The sequence below is a fragment of the Fistularia commersonii genome, chromosome 2 (assembly GCF_037954325.1).
Source record: "Fistularia commersonii isolate RoL2024-O1a breed Wild chromosome 2, RoL_Fcom_v1.0, whole genome shotgun sequence".
Lineage (NCBI taxonomy): Eukaryota > Metazoa > Chordata > Actinopteri > Syngnathiformes > Fistulariidae > Fistularia > Fistularia commersonii.
In genome coordinates, this window is record NC_141285.1 from 10736345 (window position 1) to 10761394 (window position 25050).

The 25050-nt window shown below is 38.3% G+C and overlaps 1 protein-coding gene across 2 annotated transcripts; it reads left to right on the forward strand.

Annotated features, from left to right (window-relative positions):
• Positions 1-2859: 2859 nt before the first annotated feature.
• On the forward strand, positions 2860-24893 carry sptlc3 (serine palmitoyltransferase, long chain base subunit 3). Of its 2 annotated transcripts, none has more exons than XM_086167016.1 (12): positions 2860-3073; positions 4882-5073; positions 5622-5776; positions 6296-6444; positions 10683-10807; positions 12544-12637; positions 14372-14477; positions 15848-16067; positions 19546-19672; positions 21844-21979; positions 22996-23125; positions 23221-24893. In XM_086167016.1, the coding sequence occupies exons 1-12, from the start codon at positions 2984-2986 to the stop codon at positions 23332-23334; spliced, it is 1638 nt and encodes a 545-aa protein (XP_086023142.1). In that variant the 5' UTR covers positions 2860-2983; the 3' UTR covers positions 23335-24893. The 2 variants fall into 2 exon arrangements, with proteins under 2 accessions (XP_086023142.1, XP_086023151.1); XM_086167025.1 differs by lacking the exon at positions 2860-3073 and adding an exon at positions 3097-3121.
• The last annotated feature ends 157 nt before the right edge of the window (positions 24894-25050 follow it).

The window sequence follows — 25050 nt, forward strand, 5'->3', positions numbered from 1 at the left end:
GGGACGGGTTCTGACTGTTGTTTGTGGCTATGCACCCAACAACACCCAACAACACCCAAAAACAGTTTATCCACCCTTCTTGAGGTCCCTGGAGGGGCTGCTCGAGAGCACTCCTATCGGGGAATCCCTCACTCTACAGGGAGACTTCAACGCTCACGTGAGCAACGACAGTGCAACTTGGAAGGGCGTGATTGGGAGGACAGGCGCCCCTGATCTGAGCCCAAGCGGGGCTCTGTTACTGGACATCTGTGCTTGTCACGGATTGTCCATAACAAACACCGTGCTCAGGCATAAAGGTGTCAGTGAACAGTGGGCCAGCTCTACACCCTTGGCAGGATCCTGGAGGGGGCATGGGAGTTTGCCCAACCAGTCTACATGTGTTTTGTGGACTTGGAGAAGGCATTCGACTGTGTCCTTTGGGAATTGCTATGGGGGGTGCTCTGGGAGTATGGGATACCGAACCCTGTCTTATGGGCTGTTCCTGTATGATCGCCGTCAGAGCTTGGTCCACATTGCCGGATGTAAGTCTGACCTGTTTCCAGTGAGAGTTGGACTCTGCCAGGGCTGCCCTTTGTCACCAATTCTGTTCATAACCTTTATGGACAGAATTTCTGGGAGCAGCCAGGGTGTCAAAGAGATCCAGTTTGGTGGCCATAGGATCAAGCTTCAAGTAGTTCTCATGGCTTCATCAGGCCACGATCTCTAGCATTCACTGGAACGGTTCGCAGCCGAGCGTGAAGCAGCCAAGATGAGAATCAGAACCTCCAAATCCAAGACCATGGTGCTCAACCGGAAATGGGTGGAATGCCCACTCTGGGTCGAGGAAGAGGTTCTGCCTCTTCCCCTTGAAGTTCAAGTCACCCCCGAAACCTGACTCGGATACGTGGGGAAAGATGGATGGATGGAGTTCAAGCCCCAATGCATGCATAAGCAGGGTGTCCAAAGAATATGTATAACATTTTTAAGATCAACTTTTTTGATCCCCACAGGGAATTCCTTTGTCACAGCAGCGTATCAGTTTAATGTCAAAAAAAGGAAATAAATATAAATAGAAATAGAAAGGCAGAAGACAGAGGATAGACAAAAAAAGGACAAAAAAAAATGTACAAATAAATAGACAGCAAATAATTAAATAAAGACAGCAGACAACAACAACATCAGGGATAACAATGGGCAACTTTAAAAACAGTGAGGGTGAAAAATACACAAAAAGAACTAAATAAAAATATAAATAGAGTCACAAAAATAAATGGCAATGAATTAAATAAATAAACAAAAATAGGCTGGATGTGTGCAGACTGGGAAAAACAAGGATAAGGGAGACAGCAGAGTTAGGACAGAGTTAGGACTTTTGCCGAGAGAACAAACCAACAGAATCCTATTGCTCCAGGAAGAGTAGAAAATATGTTTATATAAACAAGATAAAACCCCAAACAATTGATAAATGCACTGAAAATCCAGGCTTAGAATCTGCAACTGACTTCAATCTTGATTACGTTAATTAAGTTTATTCAGCCTTTTGCCTCCATGCCACAATCCTCAGTCTGCTTTGTGGAAGCAAAGCAGGGGATCAAAAAAGATCTGGCACTAAGCAAATGGGCCACAACACAAGCAACTTGTACTTTAAAATGATGCGAAAGTTGAAACAGAGTGGAGAGCATAGAGTCTAGCTGAGCAGACAAAAATGTAAAAATAAGATTCTGAGAATTTTGTCTTCAGTTTGTAACTTTTAACTCTGACTTGGACTCTTAATGCAATTAAAATGTACAGTAAATCACAGCACCCATTCACACTACACTGCATTACACAGGTGCATGTATCTTTTTTTTTTTTTTTGCAAACTTCTAAGCTTTTATCACTGAGTAAACATAGCCTGCATGGGGACAGATTGGATGTATTTGTATTAGTTGACACATTGGCTAATTTGAGGATTACAACTCTATTTAATAGCGACAAACAACAGTTCTTTTTTTTCCCTTTTAAACACTCACTTAAAAACGTGTGATTTCCAACATGAGATGAGATGAGAACAATTTTATTAATCCCGAAGGAAATTGTTGTGCCAGAGTTTCAAGTAAAAAAACATAGCAGTAATAGAAAATAGTAGAAAGGAGGAAGAATAAGAAATACAATGAAATATGAATTGTCTTGACTGTTAGCAGTAACATGGGTCAGAGACAGTGATAAAACAGATTTTCATAAATTTCAAAAAATGATTTTTCTGTCCTTGGCTGTATCAGGCCACTGGAAGTACAGTTGATAATCCATGTTCAGAACAATGTACAATATATAATTTCTTTTGAGATTTTTGCCCTCATATTTAAGCAGCATAACTTTCTGAGATCTATTTGGGAATCACTGCCATTCTGCAAAATGTCTACAATGTAAGAATATCTCATGAGAAGTTCTTGGCAAAATCTTCTTCTTGTGGCAACAGGACTTGATTTTCTTTCTGAATAATTTAAAAACTCCCCACAGTCTATTTAAACTGAAGTCGCCTCTCGGGTGATAGGTGAAATGTCTGTAAGAGAAAAAAAAATCAAGTCCAGTTGCTACGAGAAAAATAATTTGTCAAGTATTAACCATGACCTCCACAGACACATTAGAAATGTCACCCCTTAAATAAAACTTGCACCGATTAAAACGCAGGTGGTGTCACTGAAACCGGGTGGAACCAGTTTACTGCGATATTCATGAATGTCATTCTTCTGTTTTACATTTTTGATTGTTGATAAGAGTCACATACAGCGCCGCAGCGTGAGACAAATTTCCATTTTGAAATAAAAAGGAAGTGAAAGTTGACGCATCAAAAACCTAAACAAGGCAGGAAGTGAGACATTACTTCAAGTGTAGCGTCCAAAGAGCAGCAACGGATGAGCCGAGGTGCTAAAAAAGGAGGAAGTCACCTGTGCGACTTGCGTGCGAAGATTTCCTACCTGATGATTTGGCAGGAGACGCGGCCGCGCCTGTGTTTTTGAGGAACATGTCGAGGACAGCCGTGAACGGAACCTCGAACCTGAATGGGCCGAAACAGGAGGAAACCGTCAGAAACGGCTATCACAACCGGGGAACGGTACGTCCGTCGTCGGCGGACGGTTTCACTTAAGACCACAATATTGTAGTGAGTCACGAATGTTGGGGTTCGTGTTGTTGCTTGTTTTCTGTGGGATTTTCGGGGTTGCTGGGAATTATGTGGGTGTGGTTTGGGGTGCGTTGAATTCTGGGTTTTATTTACCTGGAATTAAGCGGGAACAGTTAGTTGTATTGCTGGCTTGTGTGGTGTGTTGTGGCCAAAAACAGCTATTGCTCACTAAACAAATGTTTTACCGTCACCTGGGTGTTGCCCTGACTAAAACACTGCGATATTTTTCTACTTCTTCTGTTGTGCTACTCTCCTTAAGTCCCTCAGCTTCGAGGAGCTCGAATCTGCGAGTTTTTATTGAGATATGTTTTCTTTTAAATAGAATATTAATTTCAGTCTTTTGAACGCCAAAAAAAGCGGGATTTCAAGTTGTCTCCTTACCTGAGACGACCTCTATGTTGTCGCTCCCTGGAGGCTGCTCACCTTGAAGCCTCCACTCCACTGCAAAATGCATCCCCCTTAATGGATTTTTTTATCATTTAATCCAGTAATATATGTATTTATTTTTGGTTTTGTTTCATTTGCGTGTTCTTTTTATTGGGTGATGGGATATATTTGTCAAACACGGAATTTAGCTGCAATAAACAAAGGCATGACCCCGCCTTAAAATGCTTTCTCTAGCTGAAGCAGGTTTCCTTGGCCTTGAGGCTAAAAGGAAATGACTGCTCAGTGCTGTACTTTTGTACTTTTAATTCCTTGTTTGAATCCCTTTTACACTTCAAACTGCACAGTTTGATGTAACGTGGCTGTCACATTTATATACAAACATTGTTATGTACCAATCATACTAATGTTGATACTCTTTACAGCTCACATCTCAATCTCAGTAGGTATTGTTGTAATTCTAATGTGTCATTGACATTCTGTTCATAAGCTATCCATAGCATTTACCAATGTGAGTTTTAAATAAGAAGGTACGAAAAGGAACAATGATTTTCCCAATTATTATCGAAGCTTCAGCACTTTCTTGTTGAAGTTCAGGCCCATTTGCTGGGCCATTATCGTTTCATTTTCCAGTCCAAACCCCATGGGTGATGGGGCTGCTTGTTTAACCTGATTCAAAATGTTAACAGAGTGAATGAACCCCCCTTTTTTCTGTAAATCAAACACCAAGTCAGCGACACCACCAGCCACTTCTCAACTTGGGCAAAAAACAGTTTTATCTCCTGATTACCAGTTGTCTGATCAAACTGAGTTTCAAATTAAAAAAAAAGAAAATCAACCATGGATCTTGACTTGATCAAATCATTGGTATCGAGGATAATGTGAGCATGCTGTTAAAAAATTAAATGGATACAGAAGTAAGAATGAAATCTCAGTTTGCTTGCCTAACACCTAATAACAGATTTTTTGGTATACATGGAATCTATACTTCATAACTATTTCTTATTTTCTTTGACATCCACATAGATCGAAATTGCTCAATGTCACTTAAAATTAATATAACAAAGTGCCATGTTGGGAAGTCATTTTGATCTGTTGCAAAACCCATGGCTGGATGTCATTGAGCTGCCTAAGTGTTGGGGTCCTGTTTTGCTTGCTGCCCTGCCAAAGTCAAACCCTCAGATTGAATGAAGCCAAATTCTCAGAAGTACATGTCCATTCAATTTTTATCCCCCCTTAACTGGTCTGATAGAAACCACTTGTTTGAAATCAAGCCACATTTATTCAACCGGTATTGTTTTGTCTGGTCTCATTTGCAATGTAAGATCGCTTTATGCAGATCTCTTTTTGTATAGAAAAATGGTCCAGGGACTGGAGTCGCCTCCAGGCAACACAGGCAGGAGTCGTTTGAACAGGCGCCCATGTACGTGGCTGTCATGACATACCTGGGCTTTGGTATTGTCACCCTGTTTGGCTACTTCAGAGACTTTCTGAGAGCTATAGGCTTGGAGAAGTGCCATGTTGCTCAGGAAAGACAGCAACAGAAGGTCAGTGAAAGATGCATTTTGTAGTCATAACCGTTGCAGGCACCCATATACTGCTGCCACACATAAAACATTTGACCAGGGAGCTATTCCATTCTATGTTTTGTCAACATGCTTTTGTTTTTGCTCAAATTATTTGAATGTTTGCTCTTAAGCTGTCCCTCTCCTTCTCTATACATATTCCGTGGCACTTTATCGTTGCCAGGGGTGAGACAGGACACCATGGAGAGTATCTGTTGAAGACCTAATTAAATCTCATAGAAACTGTTGTCTTTCTCTTTGTCTCTTTGTCTCTTTGTCAATCATGCTATTTTCCCTGCATTTCCCTTCATTAAACAAGAGGATCTCAAATTATATTGTTTTAGATAATTTGTTTTTTTATCACTGTGTAATACTTTCTTAAGGATCTAATGATTGTAAATTAGCTTTCATAGTTGCCCAGGGGTTCATCAGGAACCACTTTAAAATGGTCGCCAGTGGCTTTCTGCAAGCCATGTGAATGCACATATCTGTTTGTTTGTTTGTTTATTTATTTATTTGTTTATTTTTAGAATTTTGTACCCCTTTACCAAGATTTTGAAAACTTTTACACTCGGAATTTGTACATGAGGGTAAGAGACAATTGGAACCGGCCTGTATGCAGCCTTCCAGGACCTGTTTTTGACTTGATGGAGAGAGTTTCTGATGACTACAACTGGACATTCAGGTACTGCGCTATGTAGATTAAGAGATTAGAGCTGTCTTTCTGTTATATCCTTCTAAGCTGACTTTGCTATTTTCCCAACCTTTTGGGAACATGACCTTTTGTCCAATGTATCAGTATGGAGTGAGGAGTGTAGATGTGAGTAAAGAGAGATTGTGGTAGCCTTTGAAGAAGTAAGAACTATAAAAAAAATAAAAAAAAACAATTATCACTGCTTTGCAGGAAGATGCTTTACTCTACATTAAGTTGTTTTTTTTCTCTTATGCTTATAAATTGATTTGGAAACCCCTACAAATGCAATTAAATACTTTTGGCATAGACATCATATGTATTTGTATAATTTGAATAAAACTGGTGTTCCTGTCAATACTCACAGAAATAATTACATTTCTCATGAATAGACTGATGTTGAAGTTACTTGTTTTTAAGTTTCTAATTAGATTTTTTACCTTGAAATTGGGTTGTCTCAGTGCAAAACTTTGTAAAGGGAATTGATTCCCGCTAATCTTTACTTCCCTGCAGATTAACTGGTAGGACAATACATAATGTTATCAACATGGGCTCCTACAACTATCTTGGATTTGCTGAGAATAATGCTGCTTTCCTTGAAACTGTGGCGGACAAAATTCAGGACTATGGGGTTGGTGTTTCCAGCACAAGACAGGAAATAGGTGAGTGTGCTATCGATGTTCCAACGTGCAACTAAGTGTGCCACATGGGTCATTGACACATTTCGGCAAGAACATAGTGAACATTTGGTTACTTTCCTTTCACTATATCTTACAGTGACTCAAATGTCTTGAATGTCTGTTATAAGCAGAGCTAGACCTTAAGCAGGCTGAGTATCAAATTTGTGATGAACTCCATATCCTTTATAACACATCATCATCCAATATCTGTTCCTGAATTCCTACCTGATATTTTTATTATTATCCAGTGGTTACAATCCCTTGTGGGTTATTGAGCCTGTGTTAAATTTTGTATCCTTTGGGCATAAGCTGGTATTATTACATACTTATCCAAGCAAAGCAGCATGGAAATTGTCCCTTGTATGAATTATAAGATTATGCCCCGGACATTAGGTTAGATGAAAAAATGAATTTTGTTAAGTGTTAGCAAGGACCAGACAGTGGAATTTGTGATTTCAAATGCATTTTGAATGGCATGTTAGCCTCTGAACTCCAGCAGTGTTAGTGATGGTGTATTAGAAGCTGTGTCTCTCAGGTTATAACTTGCCAGTGTCTTCATTTGGCTGTGGATAAAACCGATGACAAGCCATAAGCCTTTTGCAAATGGTTATGTCAATTAGAACACACTCAATGGTTCACATTTAAAATATTTTTGAGGGAAGTTTTTTTTAATTATCTTTGTATCAGGCAGGTTTTCGTTTATGTCACTCCTGACAGAATAGTGCCATATGTCTACTGTAGCCATGCTAGCAAAGGGCGAGTTGACAAACAGGTGTGAGTGACTGCCTTGGCTACACATTTCCATGATATCAGCATTTTGACAACACTAAAAAAATGCAGTGGAATTAAATCTTATCTGATTATATATGCATGTTTGTCAAAGTTCAGGTACTCCTGCACTTTTGATGATTCATCACTTCTATTTATTTCTGTGTTTATTTCCCCTCCAAAACGGGACTGCTTTTTATGGATTTCAGAATTTGTGTTTGTTAGCTCGCAGAGAGTTTAGAAATAAGTATTTATCCCATGATATGTTATTAGGTATCAATTATTAAAGACCTTAGTGTCTCAGAAGGAGCAGTGACACTATCATAACCAAAGCCTCACTTGAAATGCAGTGTTTTGTACTGGTTAGATACAGAAAGGCCTCAGAAAATCCTGCTTTCCTTGTTGTGTATTTAAGTAAAGCATTTACTAAAGAAACTCATTTTTATGAAAACAGAAATACTATAATTAAATATGGCACATTTCATACCTTGTTAGTGCATTGTATGACTGAAAATTCAAAGGAAAAGTTCACCAAAAAGGAAAAATTGATGATCTTCTCATCTCGACATCAGAGCAGGATAGCGTGGAAAACAACACTTCCAAACAACTGATATGAGCTGTGAGCTTATAAGCAAACACACACACACACATAAACTCAAATAAATAAAATGGTACAAACATTTAAATACCCTGCTTATCTGGCATACTCTTTAAGTTCATGACAACTCTTACATGTGAACCAGGCTTTAAGAAACATCGGTATCCACTAATACTTTTGTTCAGGTTGAGTGTTAATAGATGCCAAGAGTTCTCATTTTTGAGGAGAAACCTCACCAGTGAAGCCTTGGGATTCAGTTCCACTCAGTGTTTGCAAACACCACCATTAGTGGTTAATCAGAAGACCTTGTAGCACTTTTTAACCAGACAAAAAAAAATGAGAAAAACAGCAAAACTCTTATCCAAGTTTACTTTGTGGTTGAACTTTTCAACTTAGCTATTATGAGTACAATCTGAACATAGGGTTGACTCATCTCACTTTTCCAAACTGCTCTAAATTCAGTGTATTGAAATTTCATTATATTAAAAAAGGTGTATTCAAGGAATGTTAGTTTGAAGTGACTGCTTGACGAAGAAGAGGGTTACACTGCAATACTTATATCTGTGAAGATTCTCAGAAATCCAAATCATGTATTTGCCAAAATCTTTTGAGAAAGCTGGACTTCTTTAATATCAGCTCTTCACTCTAGAACCCTGTCAGATGAGAAGTGGGACATCTTTGAGAAAGAAAGACATGTTGGGTAATTAATTCATTGAATTGTAATACATACTTGCCAATAAGTTTTGTAAAAAAAAAAAAAAAAAAAGAATGAAAATGCTGTGGTACATCAATATTCTTCTGTCTCCGTGCTATTGCTGTTTTTAGTATTAGTTGACAGCGGTATCCTCGGTGCAGAGGTATGATGATATTTGTTGTGTCTGTGCCCGGTGATATTTGTCCAAGCCTTGCTTTGAAACATCTCAACCGTTTGCGGATGCACAGTGTATGATCAATCTCCTGGTGAAGTGAGATACCAGTCACTTCCACCCATTGTCAAAGTGCAGCTAGCTTCAGTTCATAGTTACAAAAATACAAACCTTTGTACCCAATATACTCTCTATAATGTCATATATACTTTTTGATACCAAGCTTTACACAATGAAAATGTGAAAACACTTTCAAAGGTCAGTGAGAGCACGTTGAAATATAAAATAAATAGACATGTCAAACATTCACGGACCTCTATTAATAGATAGCTCAATGTCTACACTCGGCTTACAATCATTAACAAAAGATAAATTACACAATGATGTCATGCATTCAAATAAATAAGTAATTGCCAGGCAATATGTATGTCTAGCTTCAAAGTTCATAGTCAAGTTGTTTTCTTTAATTGCATGTTTGCTGCTAGTATCTAAGTATTATAAGGGGGAGTATGAAGTATTTATCTGTTCTGATAGATCCGTAGTTACAATTATTGATAGAACTTGAGTAATGCTTATAGGCTGAGTTTCTCTTTTCTTCCTTTTTTCTTGTCTTGAATAATGAGTTTTTTGTTTTGTTTTTTTTTCCCCTCACAGCTTAACCACTAATTACTTTATAGGTTGTGACTGGCAAATGTCAATGTGCTGTGATAATCATGATGGCTCAAAGATAAACAGACTAAATCAGACAGCAGTTGACTAGGTTTAATGAAAGTATATTTATATGTCATTTATATCTACTTAAGTCATGTGGTGGAATTGTCGTCTATTCTGTCTTGCCTGATGGTTATCAAGACCCAGAAATATGGAATATGAAATCAGAATATGGAAAAAATGAAAGGCATGCCTATAAAGCTATGGCAGAGGAAATTATCCTTAAATGAGAGAAAATGACAATTTTCTTTATATAAAAAGTCTGTACTTGCCATTGGGGAGCCTGTGTGGTTGAGGCAATGCATGTCAATTTTAACTTTGGCACATAGCCTGATGGAATGAACCAAATGAGAATCACCATAAAAACAGAGCTGTTTCGCCACATTATGTTTTTAAAGAGATCACTCAATATCCATTTTCCAGACCTTCATAAAATATTTAAGCCCCTCATGCTTTCAGTTTCTGTTCACAGATGAAACTGTTATTGAATTTGATTGTTGTGATCAGTATCTTTACAGCCAATTAATGGACAGTTTTCCGATTTGGATTGGTTCCATGATTTTATGATATGACACCTCAATCCCTTTGTTGTGTATGTATTAAGATATAAGTTAGGAATACATTTGTGTGCATGTCAGTGGATGACACAGTAACGTTCTGACTGGACTGAGTTACATACCCAACTTCTGCTTGGTGACCAGTGTCAGCAGAGGATATATTATAAGTAAAAGGAGCCCAACTACCAATGGCAACAAAGTGCATCGCTTACAGCAGGTTTCTGTAGTTCACAATAAGCAGCCCTCCATTTGCAGAGGGTTAAATCCTATATTTTTCCTTGATGTTGAGAATATGATTTATCAAGTGTGTTGTGGGTCAAATAAAAATGAACATATAAATATAGCTAAATATTTTTCTGTTTGTTGTATCCATGCCTTTGCATATTTTTGCCATATAGCCTCAAAACTTGCAATATTAGATGTATTAACTTAAGTCTACTCGCCCACTATTACTTCACCATAGAACTTCTAATCCAATAACATGGGAAAACTCTTACTGATATATGATAACAGACAAATTGTAATTAAATTCTGGTCCATTCCTGTAACAAAATTTCTCTTTCTAACATTTTTATCCCATTAGGATGTGCCTTCATAATTCTAAAATGCCAGTTAACATGAGTGCTTGCACAGGTTCCTTTTTGACCATCAGATAAACTACAATGAACATACAGTAGTCTTCCTCAGGTTGAGTTATCTTTTGTGATGCCTGTCACTTAGGTAACCTCAGCATTCATGAAGAGCTCGAGCAACTTGTCGCTAATTTCTTAGGGGTGGAGTCCTGCATGACTTTTGGAATGGGTTTTGCCACAAACTCAATGAACATCCCAGCTCTTGTTGGCAAGGTATGCAATTTAACATCCCAAACATCACACAACATGCAAAGGATGTCTGACCTCATGTAAGCGCAGTTTTCACAATACAACAGAAAATAATTGTATTTGTAATTCAATTATATTTGTCCCTTTCTTGTAAATTGTCCAAGCAAATGATTATCATTTAAACCAACTGGGCTGCAAACAAATTCTAACACGATTAATGAAAATCATAATTAATCATTACAGTAGCCAGCAGGATAAAACCCTAACTATGCATAATTGCTTTCAGGAAGGGCAGATTTTTTTAAAAGCACAACTCAAGGGTAGGATTACCCATACTTTTGCCTTTTAGCACACCAGTCAGCTCACACAGACATCCATGGATTACCATGGGCGACATACTGCATGACTCTGTGATTGGACCAGACAGGGTAAAGGGGGCATTGACTGTTTAAGTGATGAAAATGTGGTCATTTATGCAGCTCAAGAGATGTAGCAGGTCCTTAAGCATCAGCCCCCACTGTAACCCAGGGCTGAAGGTCAAACCACTCTGCCAACGCTGTCCAATGGGAAAAGGCAGTGCCAGGAGAGCTTTTCTGTTTAGGCAGGACTACTGTACATTAGAGTGACAGCTGCTTGTAGCTATGTAGCAGGCCAGCTGGACACTCGGCAAAACTGAGGGCGTCTGTCACTGAGACAGTGTCAGCATTACCTCTGAGGAGTTCATTCAGACTTGTGCAGTCCTCAAGTCTCAGTGTGAATATACTAGGATACTGAAAAAAATTCCAACACACGGAATTAATTTGCATGCTGATATCCCTTTGGAAGTTGATATACTATCATTTCCATTTCAAAAATGTTTATTTATTTATCTATTTATGTGATGTCCATAAAACACTAGAGATTTGCTGAAGTAACATATATGGTGTGTACAATCAAAAACACAGCATATACAGGACAGGTAAGCATACTTGAGCCATTGAAGGTCCTGCTGGAAGGCATGTGAAATAAGCAAAGGAATATCTATTTGTCAAATAATAGAAGATGCTTTTTTTAAATAATGATCAGCATGTAGGGAGTTTTTTCAACTATAATAACTAGTCTTGATTCATATCCCCAATGCACGTGTTTATACTCACCCATAGACTTTGCAAAACCCCATATCCTAAAACAGTCAAACAATAATATTTTATGTTGTTCTTTTTGGAGGTAATCTTAATTGTTGAGATCCTGAGTGATTTTGAAAAATGGTGAGTTTATTAATGCAGGACAAGTTCCAGTCTGAAAGCCCAATAAAGCCTGATTATAGCTCATTATTACTAAAGTGAACAAGATTTTCCCTTTAGTAGGTCAATATTTTCAGTCTCAGGGTAAAACCAGTCCATTATGTAAGTGAAGAAAGCTCATTCAATACAGATGTCTTCATCATACCTGCAGCCAGTTTCTAAAATTGGTTAGTAGGATAGCTTGTCCTGCATAACTAGCACAATAAACCCAAATCTCCACAGTTGAATAAATAAAGCCACAGCGCATTATAGACCAAAGTTTCCAGAATGACACCAGGGAGATGAATGCATTGAATAAAATGATGCCATGTCTTGTTCTGCTGCATGTATTTTGATCCTTTTGGGGGAAACTGAAAGGATAGAACTGTGATCCCATGTTGTTTGAGGACTTGCTTAATGATGCCTGTTATTGTTCTCTCTCTTGCTTGTGCATACTTTAGCAAAGCCAGTTGAAATATTCTGTATTTTTATTTTCAGGGCTGTTTGATCCTGAGTGATGAGCTCAATCACACATCTCTCATCTTAGGTGCAAGACTGTCAGGAGCAACTATCCGGGTGTTCAAACACAACAGTAAGTTCATATGGCTTGATCAAGAATTGCTTTAGCTTAAGTTTAAAACAATGTTTATAAAGCCACCGCAGCTCACACAATTCCAGTATTTCCTCTCAACATTTCAAACTATTGTTGCAGTAAGGAACACATCACTTTCTTTGTTGTACAGGATTTGCCTTAGGATAGACCTACTTAGCATTCTGTGTTTGGAGCTGAAAATCTAAGAGCTTTAATGCAGTGGGTTCGGTTTACAGTCACGACTGTGTTTATCCATCAGCAACAGAGCACAGAAACACAAGTATATTTAAATGAAATTGTAATTTCCCTGCAATCTGCCCTCTATTACTTTGTTGAATTTACATTATGCCACCAGAGCATATGAAAGAATTATTAAACATGAAAGATACATCATTCATTGTGCTTACATTTGGAACATCCAGCCCTCTTTCAGGAGACAGGACAAATGAGGCAGCCCTCTGGCAGCAAATGTGTTCTGACAGGTACAAGCAGAGTCAGTTATGGGTCCTCCAAGCAGATCCCAGAGGCCTTTCTAAAGGCAAAGAGCCTGTAGGCACCTGAGCAGTTGACCCCCTCCCTGCCTCTATACCTTCGCAGCTGACACTGCGACAGCAGACTCCATGCTTTTGTTTTTTTAAGAGACAACCATTATGTTCCAAGATATGTAAAACATTCATCATTGCCAAATCAAAGACAGAAAAGGTATTCACATCAAGGATATTTGACATGTTTAAGATTTGAATGGTTCATACCAAAATGCAGATAAATTAATCTGACCATTCTAGCAATGTCTGGCTTATGTTTGTAAATACTTGAAATAGCCATAGATAAAAATGTCTCCTTTGAAGATTGAAACTCTTTCAGTCTAATGATAAACTGTCTGGCTTGGGAGGATAATCTTTGGTTTTTAAGGTTCCAGACCACATAAATGTTCTTTGACAAACACCCAATAGTTCTCTGGATATCTGGATCACACATTTATGCATCTCTTGAAGAGACAATCCTTCAATTATAACCCATATAAGGTTAATTTTAAAGCAAACTCCTCTTTCCTATACATATACCCAGCAAAAAACTGTTTCCTCAATGTTGATGTTACTAGCATTGTTTGTACCGTGCATTTCTGAGCACCACAAGTAGATTTTATCAAAAAAATGTCTACTGGTTCTAACAAACCTGTTACTGTGTCATAGCAGCAATACCAGAAACCCGTGGCAAGTAGAGATAGGAGAATAAGGTTCGTTCTACAGCTCAAAGTAGTTGGTCATGAATTGAACCGTCTCAAGCACAAAAAGCTGTATAATATTGCCATCTGTTGGTAGAAAGCAGAAAGTAACCATCACTCATATATTTCAATCACTGAAAATGAAGTTCTTCTGAAGAAGTACAATGTATCTCTCGTTTGTGAACAATTTGCCTGGCGTCCCAGATCTATCCTTCAGTAAACAATTGAACATTTGATATTTGATCTTCGAAGGCAGCATGAGGAAGTGTCATGGCTAGTTTGAGGAAGGTGTTTTCTTACAAAAGTTGGGGTGATTTGTTCTGTTTGCTGGAAATCATTATCTTACAGCATCATTCGCTCTGTACATCCTCGAAAGACGTCACTCAAGTGTTTTCTCTGTTATGTATACAAAATTTTAAGGTTATATGCATTCACAAAGTGTGTGTGTGTGTGCGTGTGCGTGTGTGTGTGCGTGTGCGTGTGCGTGCGTGTGCGCGCGTTGTTGACAGACATGCTCAGTTTGGAGAAGATGCTAAGAGAGGCTGTTTGCTCAGGGCAGCCTCGGACCCACAGGCCATGGAGGAAGATCCTCATTATGGTTGAAGGCATCTATAGGTCAGCTGAAGTTCTATCACACACATACACTCACCCACCCACACACACCCACATACACACACACACACACACCCTAGCACACAAAGAAGCTATTGCTATCACTGACACAGACCTTGGGTCAATTGATATGCACTATCTGTCTTTGTAAGTATGTGATTGCGGCTGGTCTGAATCAGAGATGATGAACAATGAACCTCCCTACTGAGGTTGAATTAATCATATTTCATCATCCATATTTCAGTCTTGGGAGAGTTTCTTTGTTGAGCAGTCCTCGTCTCTGAGGTAATGCTCTCCCTCTGAGGTTTAGGTTAAGGGACTTGACTTGGATCGAATGTCCCCGCTCAGATAGATGTGTGCGTGCACGCTCAGGGCTGGGTTCTGTTTGATTACCACAGAGAAGAAAGGTATTTTGAGTCTCTCCTGGAAGTGAGCTAGCATGAGTGTTAGTGACTCTCTCCATCTGCTCATTAGCTCCAAATCAAGGCCAAATGGAGCTACAGAGATTGACTCCGCTATAATCCCATCTCCAACTATTTGTCATAGCCGCTCTCCTTTCTACTTGCCTTTTGTCTTTTTGTCCTATGTTGTGCCTACATTTATGTTCCACTCAACCGGATCATGGATCATTCACATTGTTTTTAATTAGCATGTGTTATTTCATTTCCTAGATAGTCTAGGTAAAAACATTTGATGAAATTAAAATGAAACCATGAGTCTGGCAACCGGTTGGTCTTACCTTAATATTCAGTTGCACAACAATCCTGATCATTTGAAAAATAACCAATTTATACAACATCAAAAACCCTTTATCAGGAAGTATCCAATGTCTGGTTTAGAGCCGACACCATGCATTGCACTCTCTCATGTACTTTTCAGTACTGAAAAGCCAATGCTCCATCTATCGAATTCCCAGTAACATCAAAAGGCTTGGATAAAGTGTAAGCATGCTTTAGGTATATCCTGGGCCCCGCTTTGATGTCCACTTTGGTCCCTCCCAAACCCTGCCTTATCTCCTTCGGACTGCTGACATTGTCTACCATTGCAAGGATATGTCTGGGATTTCTCAATTTTTCCTGCCATATACCCATTCTTGCTGTCTATTTGTGTCCTTAAAAGGTTAGGGTCCTTGGGAAGGAAGAGATTAGAGTGAGGTGGGAGTAAATGAAATGAGTAAATGAGTCTTGCCAAAAGATTCTTGGGATATTGGGGCATGTGAAATGATGTAACCTGTATTAACTACATTGAATAAAGTGGGGTTGGGGTCAGAATATTTTTCTTTTAAACATGATCACCCCCAAATTTTGTGTGTAATTGTTTAAACGTGTGCTCATGTTGTTTCTCGCAGTAATTGTGTGATTCTTTGTCATTAGCATGGAAGGCTCAGTAGTGCGACTTCCTGAGATTATAGCTTTGAAGAAGAAATACAAAGCATATCTGTACCTCGATGAGGCCCACAGCATCGGAGCAGTGGGACCATCAGGGAGGGGCGTGACAGAGCTGTTTGCTGTGAACCCAGCTGACATCGATGTGATGATGGGCACCTTCACTAAGAGCTTTGGGGCTGCTGGAGGCTATATTGCTGGAAAGAAGGTTTGTGGCCTTTTACTGTTTGAATTTTCTGTCTCATAATTGTAATAATTCCCAATAAAATTAATACAGTCTTATCCAAGATATCTAAATTGAAGATTTCATTTTGTATTTTATTTTAATCCATCAGTTATTTGTAGAAATAGGGGCATACTTCAAACTCAAACAAGCTGTATTCATCTACAATTTCACCAGACATGTTAACAATATGTTGGGAGAAAAGGCAAAAATTCTGATAAGGACTTTTGGAGCAGATTAAGATAAAAGAAGCTTGAAGAAAAAATAAATCTGTATTTTAGCTGATATTCAAAGTATATTCATTGACAATTCATAAGTTATGCCACAGAAAAGGTAAATAAAATATCAAAAGTAAACAACTTTTTATGCACAGAGTTAATTAATGTTCACCTCATTGCAATCCCCCCATTTGTTTACATAAAGAGGTCGAGGCTGACAGACATTTATCTCATACCTCCTTCTGAGCCTGTGCGTTGATGTTACATGGAGATGGGAATTAATTATGCTAATATGTTAATTATGTTAACATGTTTATTTCTACAATCTAAATCTGACACTACTATTGCACTGCTGAACGCACTAAACTAGAAAGAATACAAAGGAACTGAAAGTCTGCACCTGCATTTAGATATCAATTTTCTGACAAACACTGCAGAAGAACTGAGTCTCGTGGTTTTCATTTTCACCATAATAGCATTTGATGGAAATTAATGACATTGCACTGTTTAATTTTGGTTCCTTTTGAGAAAGCAAGGCTTGTTTAAGTAACGTAAGATATACTAACATATTTTCAGCTGGTTTAGATTTTAGTGACAGTAACAGAAAGTTTGGTCCAGAGAGAAGTTCAAAGTATATTGGTTAATGTGGTATGTTAGTCATATATCATGAAAAGAAAGAAAGCCAGAAATTGAATTCCAACATAATGACTGTTTAACTTCCTGTAACACAAGTCTGGAACACCACAGATACGAGGGGATGACAGTTATACATTTGTATGACTTTGAACACAGCAAAGTATTGAAACCAGACTGATATTGAAAACCAGTGTAGGCTGACATTAAACTTCATCATCATTCATACGGAAGAATGAATAACTTATCTGTTAAGATCTCAAAATGTGAGTTGTCTGAACATTAATTAATTGTCAGCTAACAAGAAAACTCCATGGACTTTGGATGTCAAGGTGGATTTTATTCATCAAATTTTGTACATAATTCCATCTGTTTTGAATTAAAGTACCCTTGATCATAAGTGACTCATCAATCTTTGAAACACTGCAATAGACCCATTGACCTTTCTATCGTGAAGAAATAAATCAGTGACGCTGGTTACAGTCTGAGTGATTACAATGCCCAGAACTGCGTGACCATGAATTTTAATACAAAGACGAAAATTCCTTGTTTTTCCCCTTGGTAAACTGAGTTATAAAATCAATATGGCTGAATATGACTTGCACTCATATTGGGCCATTGTCAACGTGGACACAAATGACATTGTCTGCTCAAAAATTAGATTAAAAATGTACCTTGCAATGAAAATCCTTTTTCATTGATAATGTACCTTTATCTGTTTGGAAAACTGTATAAATGGCTTACACAAATTAATCTTGACAAAATCTCCCTTTTAAAGCTTTCATGCATTCAACAAATGTTCTACAGGCTGTAACTTTGGTCTTTTGTAACTCTCTTTTACTCCATTAAATGTACACTACAGCACATAACTGCTCCGGTTTTTGTGGCAGTTGATTAGAAACCAGCGGAGGAAACAACCATGTTGTTTAAATTAGGGATTCAGAGAGGGACCCTTCCTGCCCTCGCCTTATGTCAGCTAAGCCCTGCTTTGCCATAATAAGAAGGTAAAGCTGGCAAACGTCCAGCCCCTTCTTGTGGCAGTGATCGGAACTGCTCAGTATGAATACTGCCTGTTGGGGGGGGGGGCTATTTGTTATTTTGTAAGCGTGCCAAAAATATTTGCACAAATGAATAGATTCCAAAGCCTAATTCACTTTCACCTTGAATTGAGTGTGTTCTATGTGTGTTGGATGGCTCCTTATGGCGCATTGTAGGTAATGATACAACTCTGTGAGGAACAACTCCGGGCTGTCACTCCCCACCCCAGATGTGCATGGATTTCGGACGTGTTCTCTTAACTGGTTGATCTTGGTCATACCAAAATCCTGCAGTGAAAATCCCCTGCTTTAAATGAAAACAGATGTCAAGCTGGTTCAGGGTTCTTGAACTACATTTTAGCATTCCCCCTAAAATTCCTCCCCATTATGTATGTGAGGAAGCCGCAGCCACCACCCAGTGGGGACAGATGGAGAGAGTGGAAGTGCTGGCCAGACAGCCTCTCTGGCTAAGTGTCATCACCTCGCACCCGCTGCCCACCAACCAGCCACCAAGCAGCAGCAGCAGCGCATCACTACTTAGAGCCCACTCCAACCTCAAACCACTCGCACACGTGCTCTTGGGATGCATGATCAAATCACTTTCCTGAAATCTTGCTGTTCTCCTCCTGGAGGAATTAGTGTCTTGCTGACATTCTGAAATAATGAGTGTGAGTCCCTACTCTAGCTCACTTTGACATTGCTTTTTCATTAAACTAGTGCAGTAGCTGCCTCCCAAGGCTCTTGAGCTCTTTAGCAGTCAATTCCAAGGTAGACATTTGGAGAAGTTTTGTTCAGCCATTTTCAAGTGTTGACAATACATTAGTTCTCTACGATCGTCCATTATTGAAAAGTTATTCTTTCACACAGGGGATTAAAGGTATGTTTCCGTAAGATATCTTAATCTAAATCTTAAGCTAAATTTAGGCTTAAACACCCGATAAACGAACTTAAGACAAAATTAAGCTGCAAGTTTATTACTATTTTCTTTAAAACATATGACAATGTTGCAATCATAAATACAATCACTGTTTCTGATTAATTTGCTCATTGAAGTCATCTTTTTTTCCTTATTCAAGTGCCATTCTTTCAAAGGCTTGATCCAAATGACAGGAGATGACACTTTTTTTTTTTATTTTTCATGGACAGCGAGCAAACATGCTACTAAAATAAAACTACAGCCAAGGCGTATCAAACAACCAAGGATACAACAGATTTCCTACTTTAGCCCGCTACCTCGTGCCTAATTTAGTTTTAACATACTGAGCTGGGACCATGTCCTAAAAATTAACCTTGCTTAAATTTACTTTTTAACTTCCTACTCCAGCTCCTGTGCAACAGCAGTCCGCTATTATGGGTTTAACAGCTCAAGTTATACATTTTCCTATGCCTTAAACAAGGGAAACCACAGATAATCAAACAACAAAATATGGAATAAAGTTAATTTTCAGTAGCTTTTTGACATAATCGATGAGACTCGCTTCCTATCAAAGAAAGACATGGTGTCATTTATAAAACATGCTGTACGTAGTCATTTTGGTGACATGACACATGAAACTTTGAGTCTTTTGTTTTCAGGAGCTGGTGGACTACCTGCGATGCCAATCTCACAGTGCAGTATACTCCTCAGCCATGTCTCCCCCTGTCACTGAGCAGATCATCCGCGCCATAAAGTGCATTACAGGAAAAGACAGGAGCTCAGAAGGTAAAGTCAATCAACTAATGGGGGTCCCTCATAGTCATTGTAATATTATGTCAGTACTTTTTTTTTTTTTTTGCTTAGACATACATTATCTATCTTATGAAAAGTTTCCCACCTTTCCATAATTACATGTGAAACAATAGCAAACCGGATCTGGAGGACATTACCGGTGTTAACATCAGGAGTGAGTCCAGACCTGTAGTGGAAGACTAACAGCTGCTTGGTCAGAAAATGTGGTAACAATTATAGAGGTCTGCAAGGGGAGGGCAGGCCCTGAGCACACGTGACCCTAACATGGAGGAAATCATTTTCATGTGTGTGTTTTGACGAACTCTGTACCTCTGAAAAGTTTCTGTTTTAATGGCATCAGACATGAGGCCAGGGAAGCAGTCATTACTAAAGCAGTTGCAATACTGCCAAAGAAATTCCTCTGGACTTATTTCAACTTTGGTAATTTCAGGGCAGTCGGACTCCATTGTAGTTGTGATACAAGTTGTAAATAGTGCAGATATTAGTAGCTTTAGGTTGAGTTTTTTTTTTTCCCCGAATCCTTTTTCCCAAAACCTTGTAGTTACCGTGGATTTTTAATCCGATGACTTAACTAATTGTCCTGATTAAAGCCAACATAGTTGATACATTTAATAGCCAATCAAAATAGCTGAGTGGAGAAGAAATCTGTCTTGCAGTCTTTACCTGCAAAATTCCAACAAAATCTAGAAAACCTGCGCCGTCAAATGAAGGAATAAAAATATCCCGAATACCTCCGTGATGCCCTAGATAGTTATTTGGATTTTCTATTGCATTAAAGGGCCAGAACATGATATGGATTTAATTATGTTTTGACATAATACTATTTGATGGAATAATTAATAATACAAATTTTCCTTAAATCAAAATAAAATGTTGGTTATATTTTATTTATAAAATTACTATTTACCATTTATTTCTTGTAAAAATCATTTCATGTATAAATAACGTATAAATCATTTCAATCCATGAAATAATCACTTGAATATGTCATTACTCAAAAAGTCTATCTGCTGACCAAATTAGAAGTAAATGTCTTTCAACACTTAACAAAGACATTGTTGCTTGGATGCTATCCCTGTTTGTTGTACCAGATAGACTGGCGCTGAAAATGTCCCAGGCAAAGATTTCCTGAAAATATTGGGAAATCTGGAACCTGTCTTAGAGTGGCATGGAAACAAGAATCTGTGTGGTCTTTTACAACAACACCTTTTCTGTTGCACACTGTGACAAGATGTGGTAATTGATCTTTGTTTTTACTATGTTTTACTCTCTCCTGCTCAGTGTTCCCCCTGCCTCCCTCATTCATCTCTAAAATGTACACATCAAAGCAAACTAGTGGCAATAGCTCCAAAATAGAGGAAAACTCTGACAGAGAGCAGCATCCACATGTTGTCACCGATCCATATGATTTTTGCGTCTGGCAGCAGGTTTTTGACTTCACTGACCTCTCTTTGCAGAGAGAAACAATTTACAAAATGGGCGCTGTGTGTTTTGGCAGATGCCAGTGTTATGCACCCCCCCCCCTCCTCTCTGCTGAGATAAGGAGATTTTAAGTGCTCCCTTAAATCTCTTTGAAAGAGGTGCCAATCTGTTCTCAGGTAATCAGAGGGGAAAGTGAGTTGTGTTCCAAGACTAAGGCGTGCCAAACAGTGCTGCGGCTACAGAGCCGCCCAGCTCTGCAGTTATTCACATCATTAGGGAACAGCGAGGGTGAGCAGAGTAAACTACCTTTGCTGTGTTTGATTCATTTTCCATTTCCAATTACCTGATTATATAAGTTACTTTCTACCAATACTCATTTACCATTCTAGTTATTGCATTCTGGAGTCAGTCATTCTGCAAAAAAAACATCAAAAAACAGGTGCAAAACCTCATTTCGGTGACCTGGAACAGTTTACACCATAGTGAGTGGTGGATACAGGCCAACTATCTTTATTTTTCTCTCTCATGATAAAGATAATGGGGGAGGCTTTAATGGCCAAGGTGGATCTAGAGGAATTAGGATGAGATGGCTCCTGCGGAATGAGCTACTATAAACTGTTGATGTATTTAGCTGAAGGCCCAGTGGAAATTTGCAAAATAGATTTTAAGTGGCTTGATGCTTTGCTCATGCTTATCTGGTTGTGTCTTTGTTTCAATTCAAGGTATCAGACGTATCCACCAACTGGCAGAGAACACTAGATACTTCAGGGCCAGACTGAAGGAGATGGGTTTCATCATTTACGGCAACGATGACTCACCCGTGGTTCCCATCCTGCTCTACATGCCGGGCAAAGTGGTGTAAGCATGCTTAAATTGTCACCATATTACCTTTCCACTGTTAGGTGTGAATGTGATTTTAATTTCATTTAATTTTGCCTAGACTCATTTGAAATCACCTGAGGCTATAGATTTTGTTGCCCAAGCAATTTCCAGGCACAGCATTTCCTGTCTGTTTTAAATGGTAGACACATTGCACACTTTGATGCCGTGTCTGTCTGAATAGAAAATACCCAGTATCTATTATGCATAACCTAGACCACTCAAGAGAAAGCATCGAGTAGCCTTCCTTACACATTTCCAATATTTCATGTCCAAATCAATCTTATCAATGGGGTAATGAGAAAATATTACTTTGTTTGATCATAGTAAGGTGAGGCGTTTTTTTCCAAGGCACTAGGAAGACATAAAACAACTCTTTAAATGAGCTGACCTTTTGCTCAAAAGTGGGACAAAGTAACTAAAAACTCTTTTGATTTTGTTTGGTTCTGGTCCTCGGAACTGTGGGTAAACCTGGCCCATGCGACCAGAGAAATCAGAGTAATTAATAATGGGCAAGTAAATCAGACATCTTTGTAGCAACAGTGCCATTTGGTGCTAAAGACAAATAGTCTATCATTTGACTCACAGGAAGTCACTTCAAGTGTTTAACAACTGTTGAAATGTGTTGGACTTTGACCGTTACCGTCTGGTTGAGCTGCTGCTATCTGGGTTTAGGAACTGTGAAGAACTGTCACTAGTGTAGCCCTACTGAAAAAGAAGCATGGTTTATCTACTGTATTAAGATGTTGATTTAAGTAAAGTTGCCTTTGATTACACATTACTGAGTAAAATATAAAGTAATACATCTCTCCTTTGCCTTTTCTTTTGTATGGGGAATTATTACACTGATTGATAATATTTAATCAGAGAAATCCTTGTTACCTTTTCGTAGGATACTTTTTTGAATTGCTATTCTCGAAGATTAAAAACAATTTGTTTGTGTGTGTGTGTGTGTGTTTGTGCATGTATGTGCGTGTGTGTGACTGATCAATTAGGGCTTTCGCTCGAGAAATGCTGGAGAGGAAAATTGGTGTTGTTGTGGTTGGCTTTCCGGCAACACCGATCACAGAAGCGCGTGCTCGCTTCTGTATTTCTGCTGCGCACACCAGAGACATGCTGAATCAGGTACACATAATTTATACACACCTTTTTACCTTTTCTTCTGAGACACTGATTCTTTGGTTGACTAAAGTAAACAAACTCACACTCTTTCCCCTCAGGTCCTATATCATCTGAACGAAGTAGGAGACCTTCTCTGCCTGAAGTTCTCGCGGCGGAAATATCGCCCAAAGTCTGACACAGGCGAAGAGACAGACTTTGAGCTGGACAGCTGACATGACCTTTGGCACAGTGCTTAACACTAATTGTCCAGTCCACAGTGGGCCTATAAATGCGCAAAGTAGCCGTTACCTTGTGTCTAGACAAGAGAAATCAGGTTAGCACCGCAGTCGTGAGATGCGAGCATTGACTGACTATAGACGTCCCATCTTGTCTGCACATTTTGAACCAGCTGAGAGGCTGAAAATGCAGTACATGCCTGCAGAAATGACTTGTTCACTTTTGCTTTACTTGTGGCTGCTTGTTCCATCAGGGTTGTTGTTCTTTTTTTTAAGTTTACATGTTCTGCAAGATTATGTTGGCAGTTGGGAGGTGTATTTTAGAAATTGCTTTTTTAAAACAAAGTATGCAATGATTTGTAAATAGTTTGTAAAATCAGTTTGAAAATCATCGTCTGTTTTAGGAGTTTTTATTTACTTTTCCTATATATTAACAGCAATGGGTCATTTGATTTGAAGTCTTTGAAAAATTGATTGCAGTTTTGAAAAATGTTTTGTTTCCACGCTAGATGATTTATTTGTGGTGATATATGGGTTTGTTTGTTTGTTTGTTTGTCCAACCTGTAGACAAAGTGTCGAATTTTATAGTATTTTTCTTTTAAACCAATGAAATAATTTGTTAAAATTAATTGTGATCTGAATTAAGATGGAAACATTTTGTATCACAGTTTTAAATCTGATAACAAAATCCCAGAATATCCATTGATAGGCCCTATGACAAGTTGTTTTAAAGCTGTTTCAAAATTGTTAACTAATTAAATGTATATCAAATATATGTGACGATTAAATGAGATGATCAATGTAATATAGAATAGACACATAGGTAGTGCCTTCAAACATTAATATATCAATTCAGGATTACATTTATTTTTATATTTCAAGATATTATGTAAAATTACAACATGATACTTTTTACCAAAGCAGAAGCATTAAAGTAATAAAATACCTATTTCGGAAATATAGGCTCATATGATAATTCAGTGCCTTTTTGTCAGGCCTGGGGTCAGCAGAGGTGTTGGCCTACAGAGCGGGAGAACAGCTGCAGAGATGAAAATGAGAACATATCTGTTGAGTGAGATGTGCAAGTGAAGAACTTGTGTGTCACACTTTGCAGTCTAGACACAGGGTCACAGCCTCGTCTCACATTGGAGGGTGGACCAAATGTTTGGCAGCTGCTTTCTGTGTTTGAAAACCTTTGTGATTTAACATGTTATTTATGCTTCTTGACCATGGTATCTTAACTTGTCAATAAATGACTTTTGAGTCAAACACATTACAGTTTGCCTGTTTAGATTGTAACCATGATGATGGTTGCATATTGTTTGGCTTATGAAAGTATCTTTAGCTCTTTAATTGCAGTCATATTCTTTCAGATGGTTTTGATTAATCATTTAATGAGACTTTTGTGTTTGTTCAAAGTTTAATCTCACCTTTCATTTCTTACATCGATGTTTTGTTTTGTTTTAAGAGAAATGAAAGTTTGTCTCCCGCTGGTTTATTGCTTATTAATATGCTGATCTTTTTGTATTTTTTCAATTAAAAGCACGTACACAATGCATAGGAGTCTCGTCAATGTGTTCTCAATTAGGATGTACCATTCATTTTCCAAAAGAAAAGTTTTCAAGTCTTGAACTTTTTAAATTATTCATTTCCTTGCACACATTTACTTCACCATGGCTGATCTGATTGCTGTATACTATTTTCACTTCCACT

Bases quoted from the DNA above. Each gene is read 5' to 3' on its own strand.
- sptlc3 (XM_086167016.1), top strand. From the start codon at position 2,984: ATGTCGAGGACAGCCGTGAACGGAACCTCGAACCTGAATGGGCCGAAA. The intron at 3,074-4,881 runs GTACGTCCGTCG...CTTTTTGTATAG, and splicing joins GCTATCACAACCGGGGAACG to AAAAATGGTCCAGGGACTGG. The intron at 14,478-15,847 runs GTCAGCTGAAGT...CTTTGTCATTAG, and splicing joins ATGGTTGAAGGCATCTATAG to CATGGAAGGCTCAGTAGTGC.